This window comes from Mercenaria mercenaria, chromosome 6, assembly GCF_021730395.1.
Source record: "Mercenaria mercenaria strain notata chromosome 6, MADL_Memer_1, whole genome shotgun sequence".
Classification (NCBI taxonomy): Eukaryota; Metazoa; Mollusca; class Bivalvia; order Venerida; family Veneridae; genus Mercenaria; species Mercenaria mercenaria.
Window position 1 is genome coordinate 56,935,757 of NC_069366.1, and position 12,776 is coordinate 56,948,532.

Genomic DNA, 12,776 nt, shown 5'->3' on the forward strand with positions numbered 1-12,776 from the left:
CAAAACTTCACAGAGGCCCCTTTCAACATTGTCAAAAAAATTAAAATACAGGTTGCTGCCCATATATAACTTGTGCTTCAGTTACATCACGCCGACCATCTTTTTTAAAGATATTTCTTGTTTCTGTATTTGGACGGTTCAAAATGTCCCAAGTTAAACATACGATAAAGCCCGAAACGCGTGAAAATGTTCCGAATGTTAATCGGGTGAGTAGGCACTCTATGTACAGAGTTAGATTATGCGTCTTGAAATCAGGAAGGCAGAAATACAATATTCAAAGAATTATTTTTAATTTAAACAAATATAAATTAGATATAGAATAAAAAGGTTATTTAAAATTGAACTGTACAATACGAGATATATTTGGACTCGTATCCAGCTGGGAAAACCAGTATGGTTTTCTCAGCTGGGTACTCGTCCAAATATATCTTTATATTGTACAGAACAATGTTAAAGAGCCTAATATTATTATATTGACGTAATGTCACTTTTACACATGAAAACCAATTATTTCGTAACTGAGCTATTGCTGATACCAAGAGGATTCTCCAGCGGTCAAATTCGGCATACTGGGTTTATGAAATGAATGGATTTGTATGAAGTGTTCGTTAGTACATTTTTGTTGTTTTCTCTTTTTTGTTTGTGATACAATACAAAATTTTCTATTTTTTGTTTATGATACAATACAAATTATTTAAGTCAGAAAAACTATTCGTTACTGCGGATTCGAGAATAATAATGCACTCGATCATTCGGGTCTCGTGTAATATTTTGTCAAGAATCCATAGTTACTCGTGCTTCCTTCTGTTTTCGAAACAAATCTACAAGGTTTACTGCATATGTATTAAAGAAATGGTGTAGTGAAAATATGTTGGTTGATGTGAAAAGAAAAGTGATCAGTAATAAGGTTAGTTGTACAAAGTAATATTACATATAAACTTCTACCATATCTGTGAAACAACAAAATTGTTGTTAGGAACCAATATTGATAATCATCTAAGTTGGAATATACAGATATACCAGCTTTGTTTCAAAAGGTTTTCTAACTGTATGCTAAAATTCGTATATTCTTCATCTATTTGATTATGGTTGATTTGCATGGGGGTAGAGCATCGAAAGATTAACTGAGCATGAAAACGTGCTGCAGAATAAGCCCTAAAACTGTCATCAGGGCATCCTCGGCAGACGTGTCCGAGAAACTGATGTTAATACATGTATCAACCACTGAGCGAAAAGACCGGTGCTTAGCTCAACAATATTTTTGCCGTGGGGGGGGGGGGGGGGGGCGGTTAAGTGGGTGGGGGCGGGGCTAACATCAAAATGTTGAAGAAGAAAAAAAATACTTTTTCTGATATTATGTTTTAATGTCAGTTAAACGATTGCATAACAAATCAACAAAAATATTGATATATACATTAAAGTACGTTAGAAACATTTTTTAAACATCCAAAAAAGGTCAGAAAATGGAAATGGTCTGGGCAGCTTGAAAAAATGGAAGGAGATAATCGTGCAGTTAATTACCATTTTCTAGCCGATTTGTTGAACAATATATGTAGGGATGGAACAAAAATAAATAATTGAGAAAAAGTATACTTGGAGGCGGGGAAACCGACCTTTTATTTGTCTTCCATTTTGGAGCAAAATACCAGTGGGAAATATAAATACCCACCCCGCTCCCCCTCATACACACCACTTCCACCACTATCACCAGCACTCCCCCACCCCCACCCCTATGACAAAATCACTCCTATTCGATATGTACAGATACTAGGGGACAAAAATCCACCCAACTTTATATCTTTCCTTTCTATATATACAAATACAGGGAAAAGCTAACCAGTAGTGGGGGAGGGGATCAAATTATCTTGTCTCTTTGTACAAAAATTAGGGTCTGGGCTAAATAAGGGAAAAAAGTCATATGCGAAAACTAACCAGAGGGTAGGAAAAATCAACTTCGTGAACCGGGAATAAGGGGAGAGAAAAAAACTGGTTACTTTTCTCCCTTTCTGTGTACAAAGACTAGAAGGAAAACATTACCTAGGGGTAGGCGAGAGAGAAAAAAACAAGTTGGCAGTGTTTTCACAAACACTAGGTACTCTTTATATACGTTTTCTTCAAAGTTTTATCGGTGCTTACCGTATAATTTCAATAAGCTAAAAGTCCGTTGCAACCTACCCGCTTAGTTCTATAGGGAGAGTGCAGACCTACGGATCTTTGAGTCATGAGTTCGATCCACAGGCGAAGCGTGTATTCTCCGTGCCGATTTAATAAAAAACATTGTATTTAAAATCCTTTGTCCTCCACATCTGTTTCATGCGGAGAAGTTGGCGGTTAATTGAGACGAACAGGTTAGTACTGGTACAGAATACAGGTACACTGGTTAGGTTAACTACCCGCCGTTACATTACTGAATACCTTGTTTACGCGACGATAGACAAAAGAAATGTTGTTTCTTTGGAAGCGAGAATGTACCAATGTTATAATTACTCTGAAATACGATCTAAAAAAAAGAATATGTAATTGTACAGCAGAGTGAAGCGACCCTCAAAGCACATTATTGAAGCAGTTTCTATAAAGATACAGGTGAAACTTGATATCTCGAAGTCGCGTTTCTCAAATTCCGGCTATCTCGAAGATATTGAAAACACGTTCAAAAAATATCATTTTAAGTTGAATTTCATCTCAAAATTCCAGCAATGTCGAAGACATTTTCAATCCCCGTCCCGAAAACACGTGCAGAAAATATGAGCCGTGCCATGAGAAAACCAACATAGTGGCTTTGCAATCAGCATGGATCCGGACCAGCCTGCGCATCCGCGCAGTCTGGTCAGCATCCATGCTGTTCGCTAATGGTTTCTCTAATGCGCGGATGCGCAGGCTGGTCTGGATCCATGCTGGTCGCAAAGCCACTATGTTGGTTTTCTCATGGCGTGGCTCAATTATCATTTTAAACCGAATTTCAGTTATTAACTGAAAGTAAAACACCCGATACTTTGGAATTTGAGATACCTAACTGAGTTTCAACTGTATTTTGCATGGCGGTGCACAATTATTATGCATATTAATCAATTTTATTGCTATAAGATAAATCATAAAAAGATATTAAATCCGCAAACATTTGACTCAGTTATCAAAAATCTTCATAACAGTCAGGCATACAATAAAAGAATAGAGTGTTGGCAACTTGGTAGATAATCAGATTGGTTATTGATCTGTTTTAACGAACTAAATATCAGTTGACAGTTTATCTCTTCCTTTTGTGCTATTGTATAATATGTAAGCATTAATGCTACAATTAATGATATGTTTCATTGTTTAACCTCCATTGTAAAAAAGAATAATAATAGCATATCAATTCTTTCTTCATATTCTTAAGTATCAAACGGCTGAGGAAAAAAAAGCCTATTTGAATAAAAAAAAATGTAAACCATTAATCGATTCAGGCTCGATTTGACATTTTAACTAATTTAGATGTGAATTGAAGTTGACGAAATTACGCTCGCTAAAAGCGCATTTAAAGACATGGAAAACACTGAGGATGTAGAAAAGCTCAGTGAAAACACAGACGAGCTTAAGAAGCTCAGTAAAAAGCTTAAGCTCATGTTACACGACGTGAAAGTGAATAAAGAAATAGCAGAACAGAACAGAAATATAGTGCAAAATGCACGTACAAAGGCGAGAGAAAAAATTAGGAAGATGAGATATGAAATTACTGATTTCTTCAATAAGCTAGAAAGCGCTGTGGATAAGAAAATTGAAAACATGAGGAGTGATGACTTTCATACACTGTCAGTGGTGACATCGGAATGTGAAGACCTCAGTAAGAAACTTGTGATCATTAGTAACTATGTTGATAAACATGTAAAAGAAGAAACACAGATAAACGATATTGACAGAGTCAAACAAGAAATACAGCATCTTGAAACGAGTATAAGGAAGCTGAGCATTGACAACGATGTACATGAATATACATTTGAACCCACAGCGGAGCTCAATGATATGATGAAAAATGTCAAGCGTCTTGGTGATCTGATCGTTGAGACGGAGAAGAAAAGAACGGTGATACGTATGTCCGAATTTAGTTTAAATGATAAACGCGAGGAAGAACGAGTGATTCCATTTCTATCGGGTTTGGCATTTGTGTCTGATGATAACCTAGTTGCCGCAGATTATGAAAATCGATGCGTAAAGCTTATCAGTGTCGCAGATGACAAAATAATGTCGGTACTTCCGGTCATGACGGAACCCTGGGATGTTGCAAAAGTTAGGGCAGATCAACTGGCTGTGACACTTCCGTTGAAGAAGAAATTACAGTTTGTAAATGTAAAAACAGCGTCTCTTCTGAAAGGTTATGAAATCGAGTTGAGTGCTGAATGTCGCGGTATTGACAGCAAACACGAAAAGCTGTTTGTGTCTTTCGTCGAACCAGCAAAAGTTGAAATTCTCGATCTTCACGGACATGTACACAAAAGTTTTGAGTTCGATTCGTTGGGATATGAAATGTTCAGCTGGCCAGGATACATTGCTCTAAGTCCAGAGCAAACGGAAAGTACAGGTAGTTCTATCTATGTGTCTGACAAAGATCGAAATACAGTTACTCGTCTTTCTGAAGATGGTAAGGTCATTGCAGTGTATGGCGGGGGCGTTTTGAAAGGGCCACGTGGTGTGTCAATCGACGATGCTGGGCATGTTTTCGTGTGTGGCAGAGCTTCGAATGATTTGTGTCAGATAATGGTCTCATCCGGAAAAGTTGAATTTCTCTTGGAGCGAAGCCAGGGTTTGAAACAACCACATGGAATTGTGTGTCATGGGAATCGCGTGTTTATCAGCAGTTGTGGAGATAAAAATATCAAAAGTTGGGAAATTGTTTGACATCTTTGTACGCATATTCTATGTCAAATAACGTAACTTTGCATGACACAGAGGGAAAAAAATAAAAATATCTACACATATTTATTATAATAGCTTTAATTTATGCTTTAAAACATATCCATAATATATTTTCTAAAGCACAAAGTTTGGCCATATTTATTTTTTTCAATATTTTTGTTATATATGTATATCAAATAAAATATATAGTAGCCTATACGTATCGTGACAATTTGTTAATATTTACGGCTCCATCAATTTTAGGGGTGATGCTTACAACTGTGCTAAAATTCTAAAATGGACTGGTCCATCATTTGATTTTGTACCATTTATTATTCGAAGGCTGATCTTGGTCTGCACTGGTCGTAAAGGCAGAATCATTTGCCGCCACCAGGCTAAAGGTTAATATGTTTGCCCCATTTCGTTTTATGGGTGACATATTTATTACTTAAGTACATGCAATTAAAATGATACCTTTCATAAATCTCTGGTGTATAGGTTTTGCTATCGACCGGTCTATAGTTCAACACTTAATTTTGTTGGGCTAAAGTCAAAATTTGGAGAAAAAAAATACGAAAGTTTATTTCTTATGTCATGTAATGCAATGAGTGTATAATATCCACAGCTCTATCTCCTTTTAGGGGTGATATATTTAACCATCTGCTTTTAAATGTGACGTAACTGCTGTTAGTAAGTATAGGTCTATCTTCCTTTACAAGTGATGTGTACAGTTGTTTATATTTACAGCCCCCGTCTTCTTTTAAAGGTGATGTTTACCGTTGTTAAAACTATTGACCGACGAGCCATTCAGTAAGTGTATAATGTTCACAGCTCTATCTCCTTTTACGGGTGATGTTTACTGTTTTTAATATTTATAGCTCCATCTCCTTTTAGGCGTGATATTTACAGTTGCTGGCGTAAATGCCTGTACACTCTGTAACGCTTTGGCCTGAAAAGAAATGCATTCGTAGTTATGAGTTTTCACTTTCTCGACATCAGCAGATTGCTTAATAAAATATGAGCCGCATCATGAGAAAACCAACATAGTGCGTTTGCGACCAGCATGGATCAAGACCAGCCTGCGCATCTGCGCAGTCTAGTTAGGATCCATGCTGTCCGCTAACAGTTTCTCTAATTGCAATAGGCTTTGAAAGCGAACAGAATGGATCCTAACCAGACTATGCGAAAGCGCAGCCGCTGGTCTGGATACATGCTGGTCGCAACCGCACTATGTTGGTTTTCTCATGGTGCGGCTCAAATATACTTTACAGTTTAACTTGACTAAATGGACACAAGATGCCTACATGGCGTCACCTTTGAGTCCTCCTCCTGGGGACAAAATAGTTGTTGCCAAACGAAAGGAGTAGGGCGCCGGAGTTTCTACCATACCGAGGAAAGATTCTTAAACGCTTTATACGAATTATCGGCTATAATAAAGTCCTACTTATCCGATCGACATTCCGTCGACAGAACTAATTCATATATAAAAAATCAACCTGCTATTGTGAGCAATGTTATTAAAACGTAGTTAAAACTTGAGTAACCATACCGGTGAAAATTTTCGCGGTTGTCTGCCCCTGGAACTCCAATCTGACGTCTTTTTGCTCTTGATGAAAACGTATATCACCAGAAACAAAACACCAACTGCACAGAATCCACCTACATACAAAAAATACAAGACAATAAGGTAATTATAAGTGTCTTGATCTGAAATGTTGTATTCGGCTCTAGTTGATTTTGCCAGTCTTTGATCCCACTAGGTGTGATTCGTCTTGGCAAGTTCCACGAGAGCTGCATACCATCAATGTTGCAGATTAAGGTCCTGTTTTAGTGTCCCTATTCTAATATAAACATATGAGCCGCGCCATGAGAAAACCAACATAGTGGCTTTGCGACCAGCATGGATCCAGACCAGCCTGCGCATCCACGCAGTCTGGTCAGGATCCATGCTGTTCGTTTTCAAAGCCTATTGCAATTAGAGAAACTGTTAGCGGGCAGCATGGATCCTGACCAGACTGCGCGGATGCTCAGGCTGGTCTGGATCCATGCTGGTCGCAAAGCCACTATATTGGTTTTCTCATGGCGCGGCTCATATATTTTTTCTAATCTTATATCCGTCACAAATGTCTATAACTTTAGATAAGAAAGACCGCAAATTCGTTTGAAACGGTGAACATTTTGACGCATGGAGCTTGAGACGTCATCATTACGTCGTTTCCGATTCAATATTTTCCCGTATCAAATGGGAGTTGAATACAAGGTTTTGTACTCGTTAGTAAGATACAAGCTGTATTTGAGACAAAATATTCGTGGGTATATAATAAAGAGAGTATTAGCCGGACACACTTACTCGACGAAATTGGCATTCTTGTGAACGGTAGGCATTTTTACATGAGAGATATATATGTTCCTTTAAAATGTCTGCATGTATCTAATGTCTCTTCAAAATTCGAAACATACGTACGAATGTGTGCGCATGTAACGTTTTCAAAAGTAAATAACGCCTATATTACTATAAATACATATTTTTAAAATACACTTGAAGAAACACCTCTACTGTAGTTGTTTTTGTTTTGTTTTTTTCTCATCGGAAAATATGCTTTTATAACGGAAACGTACTTAAGTACAGAATTCAAACGCATGTAAAACAGCTATTACCTAGAGCTATAGTTGCATAAGCCGCTGGAGTTATAAAGCAATCTGACTGGTCGCCACAGGGATCGAGACCATTACAGCTGAGCGAGTGGAATATACACCGCCTGTTGGCACACGTGTATTCATAGGAGCGGCACAAACCTGAAAACAATACAATGTTTTTCTGTCGTAACACAAAGCAATTTATTGTTATGATTTGTTAGTCATAGCCTCTACTTCGTCTAAACAGCTGATCATATCATGGACATGCTGCCGTTTGACGTCTCTGACAGGCCCAGTAGGTGTAGCCAAACTCGGAGCTCTATATATAGATCTAAGGATTTGTATATGTATTGCTTGATTAAATAAAAATTATCAGAAAATCGTTTGGAAGAAGCATAGAATGCAACCAAACAAAATAACATCGAGCAGGGTTTTATTGAGTCTTGTCATGTTTTTGTTTGTTTGTTGTTGTTTTGTTGTTGTTTGTTTTTGTTGTTCTTCTTCTTTTTTTAACGTCACACCGACACAATTGTAGGTCATTTGTAGCTTTTGGTGGTGGAGGAAGACCACAAGCTGCTCCTACGCGCATTATTTCATCACGGGCGGGCACCTGAATAGAACCACCGACCTTCCATAAGCCAGCTTGATTGCTTCCTCACACGCCCCGAGTGAGGCTCGAACCCACATCGGTGAGGGGCAAGTGATTTGAAGTCACTGACCTCAGTACAGATATACTGAATAGGCTCCATGATCCCAAAGGACCAGAAGATGTAACAACACCGAGCCCAAGTATAAGGAGACGTTTTAAGGGAATATAACCAAATACACTAATAACATCCTTTGTTTAATTTAGTCTGTTTACTTGTTTGAGAAATAATGCGATCTGAAACACTCGTTTACTAGCACCGGCTTATGCGGAATTCTATTATGAAGATATACTGATTCCTAATCCCAAATGACCAAAAAGCTTTACACTGCTAAAATTCAAAAAAACGGATTGGTCGATCATTCAATTTGGGCAGTACCACTTGTTTATCAAATGGGGTTTCAGGCACTGGAAATTTACTGACTGAATAGCGAACAGTATAGACCGAAGTAAATACTGTCTTATTTCATATTTGGTGTTTTTCACTAAAGTTAGAATCAGTGTTAAGTACACACCTGTGTGAAAAGCGGTGAAGATCAGCGACCAGCTTCTGTTTATTTTGAATGGAAATTCAATTTTGAGAACTTCAGTAGATGTGATGAATATTTCGGCTGCTTGACTGCAATCTTCACAAACTTCTATGCCTGAAATGTAGTAGATAAACATTTTGGACAACTGCTAGGATCATTTATTTGGCAGAAACTTTAATGAAATGTTCATTTTTTGTTGGGTTAACGTCGCACCGACACAATCATAGGTCATATAGCGACTTTCCGGCTTTGCTGGTGGAGGAAGACCTCAGGCGCCCCTCCTTGCATTATTTTATGACGGGCGGGCACCTGGGTAGAACTACCCACCTTCCGTAAGCAAGCTGGATGGCTTCCTCACAAGCAGAATTCAACGCGCCGAGTGATGCTCGAACCCAAAATAGACGAGGGGCAAGTGATTTGAAGTCAGCGACCTTAACGACCCGGCCACGGAGGCCCTTTAATGAAATGTTCAAGTTCATTACATAGCCCCTTATATAAATCGGTTGCTATACGACTGGTCTATAATTTGTTTGAATGTCAGTTTTCCTCCAATTACATTCTATACTTTGTTCTTAAGTTTCCAGTTTCAACCCTAGTAATATAAATAAGTATAGAAATGCACTTTGTAGGCTAGATCTCATCTCTCAAACTAGAAATTAAAGCAGGCAGGTGGTATATATCTGTACCAATTCTTTACACTTTTCATGTATGCTTCCTTGTCGGGTACCTGTTACCTGATACACTGTGTGATAATTAAAGGCCGTTTTATACACACCCATAATAAAGACCATGTTCTCGAAACAAATTTACAAAATAGTGCACATGAACTCAAAAAAAGGTGTACTGAAAACAATATGGGGGTTAATGTAGAAAAAAATCATCAGTTATGAGTTTGGTGTACAAATAAAAACACAATAACACCACAAATTGATATTTCGTATGATGATAGAATACTATAACATGTAGAAACTCAGAACTGTTAGTAACCTATATTGATAACCACTTAACTTGGAATTAAATATTAGATAGACTGTGCAACAATGTTTTTAATACGTAAGATAACATGACTCAAATTCCTCTCAAAATATGTGCCAAAAGAATATTTAACTACATTCTTCCTCCATTTGATTATGGCTGTGTCGTTTGCAGACAGATTGTCTAAATTTAAAAAACGTGATGCTAAGATAATCTTTAAAAATGGCATTATGACATCCTCGGCGGACATGGTCAGGACTTGGGGTTACTGTCAATCACTAAATGAGTGACCTTACACTTATGTCTACTAACTTTACTCGTAATGCCTTCGTACAATTTTGGGAAACAGACGTACGAACTTCTTAAAATTTTCGTACGTTTTGCGTACGAAAAATCCTGCGAACTTCGTACTCAAAAGTTTTGTGAAACAGGCCCCAGTTTGGACTTGGTGTGGAGGGGGTTGGAACACCTGCTTTCATAACTATCTTAAGAGAGCCACCTAAACATTTAAAATTAAAAGAAAAAAACATGGAAGCAGGGCTGAAATACACGGGAAGTATTATGTAAAGAAAACTTACTTTTATTAAGGTTACTCCCATCATAAACATTTATTTGAAAGCTGGTGTTTCTATGATCCAGACTTCCTCCACTTCCGTTAGTTACAAGACGTGACATTATTCTCAGACTTTCTAAGTTTTTCGGATAGTCGGCATTTATGGTAAGTTCGTATTGTTTGCATTGAGCATTTCCGACGACACCGTCGTGATCATAAACAAACTCTCCGGCGAAGATCCAGTCGTTGTACATAGATATTGCGCTAGCACAACTGTCGTCTGCTTCTTCATCAAATAATTCCATAAATGTATCTGTCGGGTTAAAAGTATTACGTGATGTGAATGAATTTCATAAATCATTAAAGAACATACTGAATTTCAAATAAGAGACGCTGAAACGTAAACATGTGCACGTGTAGAAAATCTCCGTGTCACTTACCGTAACGTAGATGTGCTCGATATATTTGTTCAACTTTTTACGCCTTGGGCTGTTGAAATATATTATAATATAATATTCTATAATACCTGTATTCACGTGAGAATGAAATACGCACTACTTTCTTTGTACCTGCGTGTTTATACGTAATGAATACTGCTATCAGAATTCAATGTCTTTTTTATCTTACAGAGCGCTTTATACTTTTTTACGTATCAAAATCTGATTTAAGTAAAAGTAAACGTGGAACTTACACGTCCGAAATTCTTGCGCCCTTAAAGTCGAACAAGCTATGAGGAAAATAAAATACAACAACATTAAAACAATATAGGCCGGCATGTCGGCCGGTCATTTTAAACTAAGAAGGCAATAAAACTAAATGCCTCGTTCTGGTGTTCCTTTCTTTGTTAGATAAAACACAATGCAGATATATGATAGTTTTTAATTATCTATAAAAGAACGATAACATTTCTTTATGACAATAGACTTATTTCGATAACGAGGCAGGTGTTTCGGAATTATCTTATAAACGGAAGCAATGAAAATTGTAAGCACCTACATTTGTATTTAAAATAAGGAGTGTGTACAGTGTTCATTTGTTGGCACAATATCACAATGCACTTAATCGAATACCTGTTTTAATTCAAATTGCTAAATAGTTAATTCAAAATGCTATCTAAGTTGCGAAATGCTTAATGTCACATATTGACTGTCAAGCGGTACGTAATTGTCAAACAATTAAATAAACCCAATCTGTTAATTGAAAAATGAGGAATAAAACATATATCAAATGCTTAAACGGACTAACCCACACATTTTTTAGCGAAAATTAATTCTCTTAAAACCCATGAAAATGAGTACTCTGAAAGTGACTAGTGGGACAATCTTATTGACATTAGACTTTTGCTAGATATTCTTATAAATAACCAAAATATTGTTCAGAGGTATATAGTAAACCGTTGCAGTGCTTTCGAAATAATGCTTCTAAAATTTACATTCTTCTTGCATTTTTACCAATATCTAACTTTTATTTTCACCGACCTATATACAGTGCCATATATACATACTTTGCCAATTTAATGCATAAGAACATGTTGAAAATTTTCTCCTAAACTGTGTACGAATAGCTTTAAAATAATAGGAGAGATCGTGTTTGTATACAAATCCGTTGTATTTTCTATTTTTAGAACTGATAGGACAGTGAACGGGTGGGCAGAAGCCGAACGTTCATGTTTTTTGTAAACAATAATGTTTTCTAACGGCCTAAACTTTTTTAAAACACAAACTATATCCATATCTTTTTTATCAATGGAAAGGTTATTGAACAAGCAATTTATTAATTGCTTTTAATTATTATTTCGAGATAAAATGGATTAATTATGAACGCTTAACTTACAGTATTTTTCTAAAAGTTTTGAACATCACTACGCCGCTATTAATATTATATGTAATTTAAAACGGTTATTCATTTTAAAAAGATATTTGAATATGAAAATATGAAAATTGTAAGTATTTCAAACTGTATTAAGCTTTAATAAGGGATACAGATCAATAACTCATAAACTTAAGTAGTTTGGCGATTAGCCTTTATCGTTTTTCAATCGACATTTAGCATTTGTTATGTGGCATTTAGCATTAAGTTATTCGCATTTAGCAGTAGATATTTGCTGTCTATCATTTGACAATTAACTTGACGTACCTTCCATAGCACTTTTTCCAACGTGAATTGCGCGTATTGCATTTGTTGACGAAACGTTTACAAACAAGCGAAGTCAATCAAACTTTTAATCACGACTGGTGTATACAGAAAACACATAATGATCGAAAACACTTTAATTTTTCTAATGCTCAAAACGACGACTGCGGTCCAATTTTGTTCTTTTTTAAATCAGGTCAATGGCATCCTAAAATCGTTTCATGTCAGTATAGAACCATCGATCTCCGACATGACACGATGTCTTTTTCATAGGCCGACCCGATCTGGTATCGAATTTTCAGTGGTGAAATTTTGAAGTTAGAGGCCTTCACTACTTGATCAGGAAGACCCCTTCAACAATTAAGCTAGAATGTGTCCGACTAGAATGTGTCTGTAGGACACAGGGTGTGCCCCCACTGGTACATTTGTCACA

General features: G+C 36.8%; 2 protein-coding genes across 2 annotated transcripts; one reads left to right on the forward strand and one right to left on the reverse strand.

Moving 5' to 3' along the window:
• Positions 1-3,522: 3,522 nt before the first annotated feature.
• LOC123550478 (uncharacterized) lies at positions 3,523-4,872 on the forward strand. Its single transcript, XM_045338906.2, has one exon. The coding sequence runs from the start codon at positions 3,523-3,525 to the stop codon at positions 4,870-4,872; it is 1,350 nt and encodes a 449-aa protein (XP_045194841.2).
• A 346-nt stretch (positions 4,873-5,218) lies between these two features.
• Positions 5,219-10,522, reverse strand: LOC123550477 (uncharacterized). The gene is made up of 5 exons (XM_053546993.1): positions 10,236-10,522; positions 8,668-8,796; positions 7,528-7,665; positions 6,419-6,528; positions 5,219-5,818 (listed from the first exon to the last, which is right to left on the reverse strand). The coding sequence occupies exons 1-5, from the start codon at positions 10,513-10,515 to the stop codon at positions 5,735-5,737; spliced, it is 741 nt and encodes a 246-aa protein (XP_053402968.1). The 5' UTR covers positions 10,516-10,522; the 3' UTR covers positions 5,219-5,734.
• Between the last annotated feature and the right edge of the window lie 2,254 nt (positions 10,523-12,776).

What these genes read in the sequence shown, in the direction of transcription:
- LOC123550478 (XM_045338906.2), top strand. Translation starts at nt 3,523, where the DNA reads ATGGAAAACACTGAGGATGTAGAAAAGCTCAGTGAAAACACAGACGAG.
- LOC123550477 (XM_053546993.1), bottom strand. Translation starts at nt 10,515, where the DNA reads ATGGAATTATTTGATGAAGAAGCAGACGACAGTTGTGCTAGCGCAATA. An exon ending in TGGGAGTAACCTTAATAAAA is followed by an intron (nt 8,797 to 10,235) that starts GTAAGTTTTCTT and finishes ACTACATTTCAG; the next exon opens with GCATAGAAGTTTGTGAAGAT. An exon ending in TTATGCAACTATAGCTCTAG is followed by an intron (nt 6,529 to 7,527) that starts GTAATAGCTGTT and finishes TTTTGTATGTAG; the next exon opens with GTGGATTCTGTGCAGTTGGT.